This window comes from Cynoglossus semilaevis, chromosome 8 (genome assembly GCF_000523025.1).
Source record: "Cynoglossus semilaevis isolate Cse_v1.0 chromosome 8, Cse_v1.0, whole genome shotgun sequence".
Classification (NCBI taxonomy): Eukaryota; Metazoa; Chordata; class Actinopteri; order Pleuronectiformes; family Cynoglossidae; genus Cynoglossus; species Cynoglossus semilaevis.
The window spans coordinates 3,364,062-3,372,000 of NC_024314.1; the positions used below are offsets into that span (position 1 = coordinate 3,364,062).

At 40.4% G+C, this 7,939-nt stretch overlaps 1 protein-coding gene across 1 annotated transcript in view; it reads right to left on the bottom strand.

The window, feature by feature from the left end:
• Positions 1 to 1,019: 1,019 nt before the first annotated feature.
• The window catches only part of ngfrb (nerve growth factor receptor b), a 24,107-nt gene continuing 17,187 nt past the window's right edge, over positions 1,020 to 7,939 (bottom strand). Inside the window, exons 3-4 of the mRNA XM_017034842.2 lie at positions 6,081 to 6,241; positions 1,020 to 2,532 (exon numbers count right to left, since the gene is read on the bottom strand). Coding sequence (XP_016890331.1) covers positions 2,189 to 2,532; positions 6,081 to 6,241 — 505 coding nt within the window. The 3' untranslated portion in view covers positions 1,020 to 2,188. The remainder of the gene's footprint in view (positions 2,533 to 6,080; positions 6,242 to 7,939) is intronic.

Genomic DNA, 7,939 nt, shown 5'->3' on the forward strand with positions numbered 1-7,939 from the left:
GGATACCTTCATTTTAAGTAACGCCACAATGTGAAGCTCAATTCATGTGCTCGCTAACAAATCGATTTGAAAAAGGATATAGAAGAAGACCAGTTGGCAGTACGATCTCAAACCATGGTACAGTATGCTTTGACAATTACCGCTTAAAAAAAAGTGTGCGAAGTAACACAACCTACATAATTCCAAGACAGGAGCCAATGTACGTATGAGCAGATTAATGCCAACGCATCTTCCTGGGTTTCCTCTTTACATCTGGGTAATCCAAAACGTCCTTTCCCCCTCTGTGTATCAAATCAGCTCCATTTTACTTATGTCTTTTCTGACTAGTCTTTTATCTAGAGGCCATTGATGCAAACAATGAGGGAAACAGGACACCGTCCTGATCCTTTTTTTTTTTTTCTTCCCTCTGTCTGCAGCTTCCCGCTCTCATTCACATGTCTGAAGGATTGTCAGTCGCAAGAATGGCTGCTTGGGTTAAACACGTTGCTACAGTATTTCTGTTTTCTGTTCCTTGTGTCCTGTGAGTTGATTTATAGGCAATACCATCAGTTGTGACAGGATCAAGTATTTTTGTGTAAACCTGGGTCAGAAATGACTGGACAGTTTTGAATTTGTTTCACAACACCCATGGCCTTCATCATTTATGGAACGTCACTGGTCTAAGTATTGTGTTGTGGGAGTTCAGGAAGTACAGAAGGAGAAGCTTAAATGTTTTTCACTAGATAGACTACAACAGAAAATCTATTGATCTGATGAATGTTTAAATATGAGAAATATTCGTTAATATTAAAGGGAAGAACGCATTGTAGCATAGTCATTGTAAAGACCCTGCTATTAAAGGGAAGAACGCAGCAGATTTTAGTCTGTTTTTTTTCTTTTCTTCTTTTTTTTTTGTAGCATAGTCATTGTAAAGACCCTGAGAAAAGAGGGAAGGATGAACAGGCAGACCAGGATTTTTTGCTGTGCAACCTGATCACTTCGTACCATCTGAGCATTTGTAACTTGTGCACTAAATTGACTTTTTTTTTTCTCTTTTTTTCCCCAAAATCCATGCTTGTTTACTGTCAATGCTTCATTTTACCATGTACATTTTTTTAAGACTTAAGTTTTTTTCCCCCAGTCTGAATAAACAGTGTACGGTCACGTTACGAGACAGCTCGGTGGTGTACGGGACAGAAAATGAGGATGGGTGTGTGGTTTAGATTAAATGAGGAGGAATGTGCGTACATGATCGGAGTGTTTGTGACTACATGCATAAGTCGCTACATAATGTGGGCGTGGGGACGGTTGTCTGTACAAACTGTGCTGCCTGTACTGGCTGTGTGTAAGTGCTTTCCCTGTACATACGGTATAGATGGATGGTATTGGATACATTAGGTTTGGAGTAGCACTAGGTCAGCATGAAGGAATCAACAGAAGCTCATTATTCTCGTAGACAGACCTGAGTAGTAGTCTGGAGTCTTAATGTTGATTTCACCTGGTTGGCATATCCACACCGGACCAAAAAAAAAAAAAAACGCCTTAAGAGTTCACTTAAGCTTGGACTGGGCTTATGTCAACACGGTTTGATGAAGAGCAGGCTCGTAGGGGAGAAGGTCCAAACATGGTTGGGCAGATTGTCACCTTTGCGAAGATCCAGATATTTTATAGTGCACAGGTTTAGTCTGCGAAAAAAAAAAAAGAACCAGGCACGTTTCTCAAACTGAATTCAAAAACTCTACGATGGCTTGGAAGTAATGCTACTCGTCCAGATGTGGTCTGGAGACTTTCGCTCCTCTTTGGTAACAGGTACAACGATAGCTTATCGAGGAGTTTGATGGTTGAAGCAGAGAGGCCGGGGATCACGAACCGTACAGCTACACACGCACAGCTACACGCGCACAGCTAGGCTGCAGCAGCTTTGCGACTTAAGTCGACTCTGACGCCGAAACTGAATTCGAAAAGCTGCGCGGAGAAGGTTGTAGTTTTCCAGGCCCATTAAATGAGGCCCACCGACTGCTCTCTACGCACTGATAACCATTCATTTACTGGAAGTTGAACCTTAGATTCAATATGAAATTATATATCACAATTGACTGTGACTGCTGGCTTCGTGGAGTAATTACTACAGCAGCTCTTGCACTAAGGGGAGGACAGGGAAGGGTATGATTGTGGTATTTGGAGGGTGTTTTGCTCACGTGGACTTAAATTAAACCACAGACGTGGCGGTGGGCTTCGCAGCAGAAGGGCTGAGCACCAGACTCTGGGCGATGTCGTTCCTGTTGATCTTGCGCAGCGCCGTGCACAGGGTTTCGAGGCTGGCACAGTCTTTGCTCGCCCAGTCAGACAAGAGTGCACGTACAGGATGCTCCTCCTTCTGAAAAGAGGCAATGCGCTCCTCTTCGTACCCCAGAAGTCCCGCCAGGTTGCACCAGTCACTGTCGTCCGTGTGCTCGGCAGTGTCTCCTTCACTGCCCCGGTACAACAGCTTCTCCACTTTCTCCCTGGTGTGCATGGGAAGTAGCAAACAGGGCTCCTCGTCCATGGAGACCACTGCAGAGGAACAAGATGGAAGTCGAGATGAAGGTTACATGATCGCAGTCATCGCTAGATGGAAACTAGGGGAAACGTTTTTCCACTCGATAAACGTATACATTTGGAGTTGAGATGATTGACAACTAGAGTAAAGAAATGGGATTTCAGAATAAAAGCCAAGATGGAGCTAGTGGGCAAACTTTTTGGCTCAAAGAAATGAGAGATTTTGAGATATATTTTTTTAGGGCCTGTTCAGTATTAGTTGGATGTAGAATGCTTTTTTATTAGTTGGATGTAGAATGCTGGACCAAATCATTTGACACATCTGATGTCTGCTGCCATTTAGAGACAGATGATACGTTGTAAAGCATGAAACAGAAGGATTGACATCAGTCCTTACCATACCTTGTTCCAGTGTTTGATGGGCCAGATCAGAAAGCCTACGGCCCACGGGCCATAGTTTGCCCAGGTGTGCTCTACAGGTTAAGGTAAGGTTGATACTTTCAAAGTAAGCTACTGCTAATGCTTGCTATAACATATCACATTGTTTTCCATTTCTATGCTGATGACAGCCAGATTTATGGGCCACTGAATAGGAAAAATGCTCACTCCGTGCCAACTTTTAGAGTGCATTGCTGAAAACATTACATGAACATGTTGAAAAAAAAAAAACATTATTTTTTTTTTTTTTTTTTTTTTTGCATTTTGATAAACAAAAGATCAAAGTCATGTTTGAGGCCTTGTGATGGTTTCGTAACTAATGTCGATCTGGGTTCTCTAAGACAATATCTGATATGGAAAAAACAAACATACACTTGTTTGTTTGGATTTTATTCCATGCTTTTATCGCAGCTTGTCCAGGTGCTTCTTGCTCAACTGCAGCAGGTTTAAACGCTGCTGCTTCCCTTTTAACTGGTGCCAAAAAACACAAGTGCATATTCCCCCAATTTCAGCTTCACGTCATTGGCTCCTAGGATTGTTTTTTTTTAACATTGTTGTTTGTTTTGAAATGTCATCATGTTCCTTGCAATATGCCCCATCACATTTCCTCAGGTCAGTTATTCCGAAGACAAAGTGAGGGTTGAGGGGAACCATGCTTCATCATTGAAAGCCCAACCATTTTGTTTGTGTTTCATTTCAGTTCAGTTCACTTGTTTGTGTGAACAACAGCGCTGCTGTTCTTAAAGTGTTCTGTAAATGAAAAGCGTAAAGTTGAGAAAAGTGAGGCCCGACTCGCAAACAATCAAACAATCATATAATGCAGTGGCGTCAAACTCTGGCCCGGGGGCCACTTGCAGTGCAAGCATTTAGATGCCAATAATAATTTAATTTTGCCCATGGGGAAAAATGATATGTACCTGTAGCTGTTCATTTCAAAGGTCAGATAATTATTGTGCACAATTTTTGCTCTGTTTTATTAATCCATCCATGTTTTATTTATATTGAACCAAACTACTACTTTTTGAAAAATATCTATTTTTTTTTAGTAGTTTGGGATCCCTGGTCTAAAGAGTAAAAAATAACAAAAGGCCACATAGGATTCCAAATTATTATTTCTTCTGCTTATAGTAGGAATAATTCACCTTGATTGCCTTTCTGAACTGGAAGAAAACAATAATATTTAAGTCAGGATCTTCTGCTTTGGTCGGACTCCAAAAAAACAAACAACTGAAAAACTGTAACATAATCCCTGATAAGTCACACAGAACAGAAAATCATGACGGTAACTATGAGTATCATCACTCTACCTGCTGATATCTCCCTATATAATTTGAAAGAACACTGGTTAAGACATGCCTTCTAGCCTGTCAATGATCTAATCACTGTTTGCTGATATTCTACAGTACATTTCCCGGGTTGTATATGAAGGTGGGGATCTCCAGGTGGATCAGATCTGAGTGAAACTCTTGCCCTCGACACTGTGGGGCAGTTTAGTATTATAATTTCACATTAGGACACTCGCAACGGGAGGGTTAAGTTTGTCATGCAACGTTAAGTTGAGAATGTGCGCTTAGGGTTAACGGGTTGGATGGGCTTTAGTTGTTTTTTTGATCCTAAAATTTGGACCAATGCTGACCCTGAGTATCGAAAACAGCCGCCCCAGGTAATACACGAGGACTGCTGTGTTGAGTGAGCGTTCACCTGTGTGTGCCTGAGTCTGTCCCTGCTGCTCCTGCAGACTCTGACTGTCCACGGAGATGCCGCTGTCGCTGTGCAGCTTCTCCCCCTCGGGCGAGGGCGTCTGGTTCTGGTTGGCCGTGCAGTTGTTTGCCCCCTGTTTGTTCTGCTTACAGCTGTTCCACCTGACAGTGAGTCACATATACGAGGATGAGAAGGAGGGGATGAGGAAGCAGAACTGTCAGCAAAACACCATGTAGCGTGTACGTGTTTGTGGAAATCGCAGCGCCACCGACGATAATTAAGTTTGATACAAACGGGTAATAAAGCTGTAGGAACCTTATCATTACTGGAGCTAGGAACAAAACAGCTCTGTTCGTTTAGTTAAGTACCTGTTATAACCTGTGGCTACAAACACAACGGTGGCTATTCCTTCGGTCTGCATGCACATGTAAACAAATGGACCGTAGTACACAAGTAAACAGATCACATAAATGTAAACAGTGTGGTTTTTTGGACTATCACGTTGAAATATTGGCACTATCTCATGTAGTGGAGATTGAAATCTTGGCTTAAAATTGTTGCGGTAAGAGAGAATTGTGTTGCGGAGGATGAGGAACATTAGCATGTTTTGCTAGCAACAGAGAAGCCATGACGACTAATGATGACAAATCTTTACTCCATGAACCTAAATAGATATTATTAAGGTCTATTTTTCTTAAAGAAAAATGATCAAATATCATTCTAAATGTTTAAGCTCCCACGGGCTACACAAAACGGCTTGGCGGGCCGCAATTGGCCCCCAGGCCTTGAGTTTGACACATATGCATTAGAGTGTCCAATTTTTTTTAAAGGATATATTTGTTTTAACCCGTTAAAATAACAACATCGGTAATGAGTAAAGTTGCAATAAAATGTAAATAAAATCATTTCTATATTGAAATTACACTTTTTCGTCCATATAGGGAAAATTATTTGCTTTATTATTGTGTTTTAACTAATCCAAACCCAACGGATAATGGAAACTTGTCATTTTGTTTTCCAAATCTTCTAATTCATCGGTTGAGAGATTGTTTGTTGAATATAATAATGTATCATTTCTGTAAATGCGTAAAATCAATTCAATGCTGAATAACTCACCGTTGACACATTTGCTTGTGTGCTTTTGTTTTCTTTAGAAACATTTCTTTAAAAAAAAAAGTTGACATAGCCGTTGTTGTTTCCGTCGTCTACAATAACAGTGTGGTCAGGAGTGTTTTTGTCAAACAGCAATAGTAATTTGTCAACTCAGTTAAATTGAGAATGTACTTAGTGCACTTAGGGTTATCGGGTTGGATGGGCTTTAGTTGTTTTTTTGATCCTAAAATTTGGACCAATGCTGACCCTGAGTATCGAAAACAGCCGCCCCAGGTAATACACGAGGACTGCTGTGTTGAGTGAGCGTTCACCTGTGTGTGCCTGAGTCTGTCCCTGCTGCTCCTGCAGACTCTGACTGTCCACGGAGATGCCGCTGTCGCTGTGCAGCTTCTCCCCCTCGGGCGAGGGCGTCTGGTTCTGGTTGGCCGTGCAGTTGTTTGCCCCCTGTTTGTTCTGCTTACAGCTGTTCCACCTGACAGTGAGTCACATATACGAGGATGAGAAGGAGGGGATGAGGAAGCAGAACTGTCAGCAAAACACCATGTAGCGTGTACGTGTTTGTGGAAATCGCAGCGCCACCGACGATAATTAAGTTTGATACAAACGGGTAATAAAGCTGTAGGAACCTTATCATTACTGGAGCTAGGAACAAAACAGCTCTGTTCGTTTAGTTAAGTACCTGTTATAACCTGTGGCTACAAACACAACGGTGGCTATTCCTTCGGTCTGCATGCACATGTAAACAAATGGACCGTAGTACACAAGTAAACAGATCACATAAATGTAAACAGTGTGGTTTTTTGGACTATCACGTTGAAATATTGGCACTATCTCATGTAGTGGAGATTGAAATCTTGGCTTAAAATTGTTGCGGTAAGAGAGAATTGTGTTGCGGAGGATGAGGAACATTAGCATGTTTTGCTAGCAACAGAGAAGCCATGACGACTAATGATGACAAATCTTTACTCCATGAACCTAAATAGATATTATTAAGGTCTATTTTTCTTAAAGAAAAATGATCAAATATCATTCTAAATGTTTAAGCTCCCACGGGCTACACAAAACGGCTTGGCGGGCCGCAATTGGCCCCCAGGCCTTGAGTTTGACACATATCCATTAGAGTGTCCAATTTTTTTTAAAGGATATATTTGTTTTAACCCGTTAAAATAACAACATCGGTAATGAGTAAAGTTGCAATAAAATGTAAATAAAATCATTTCTATATTGAAATTACACTTTTTCGTCCATATAGGGAAAATTATTTGCTTTATTATTGTGTTTTAACTAATCCAAACCCAACGGATAATGGAAACTTGTCATTTTGTTTTCCAAATCTTCTAATTCATCGGTTGAGAGATTGTTTGTTGAATATAATAATGTATCATTTCTGTAAATGCGTAAAATCAATTCAATGCTGAATAACTCACCGTTGACACATTTGCTTGTGTGCTTTTGTTTTCTTTAGAAACATTTCTTTAAAAAAAAAAGTTGACATAGCCGTTGTTGTTTCCGTCGTCTACAATAACAGTGTGGTCAGGAGTGTTTTTGTCAAACAGCAATAGTAATTTGTCAACTCAAACCCACAGTGATGTCAGTGTTGAGGTAATTCAGTGTAATACCTTCCTTCCAGGATACACAACTGTGCTTGTGTACACTTGTCTTTCACACACACAGACGGTCTGTGCATGTAAAGGGGGAACGCTGTTCGTGCAGAGAAATATTTCTACTACCAAAAGCAATTCATAAAAAAATGCTATTTAATATCACGTACATCTATTTAGGTAGTGATTTGTATTGTGTACAATAGTTTTACAGTATACATGGGTTTTATTTAAAAATAATGATCATAACAATATGGATGGTCAAGGAAACGGCTGTTTCATTCACAGAGCAGAGCAAAAACCAAAATCAATCAATCAATCTATCTATCTATCTATCTATCATCTATCTATCCATCTATCTATCCATCTATCTATTTATCTATCCATCTATCCATCCATCTATCCATCCATTCATCTATCATCTATCCATCCATCTATCCATCTATCCATCTATCATCTATCTATCCATCTATCATCTAGTTAACCATCTATCTATCTATCTATCCATCTATCCATCCATCTATCCATCTATCCATCTATCCATCCATCTATCCATCTATCCATCTATC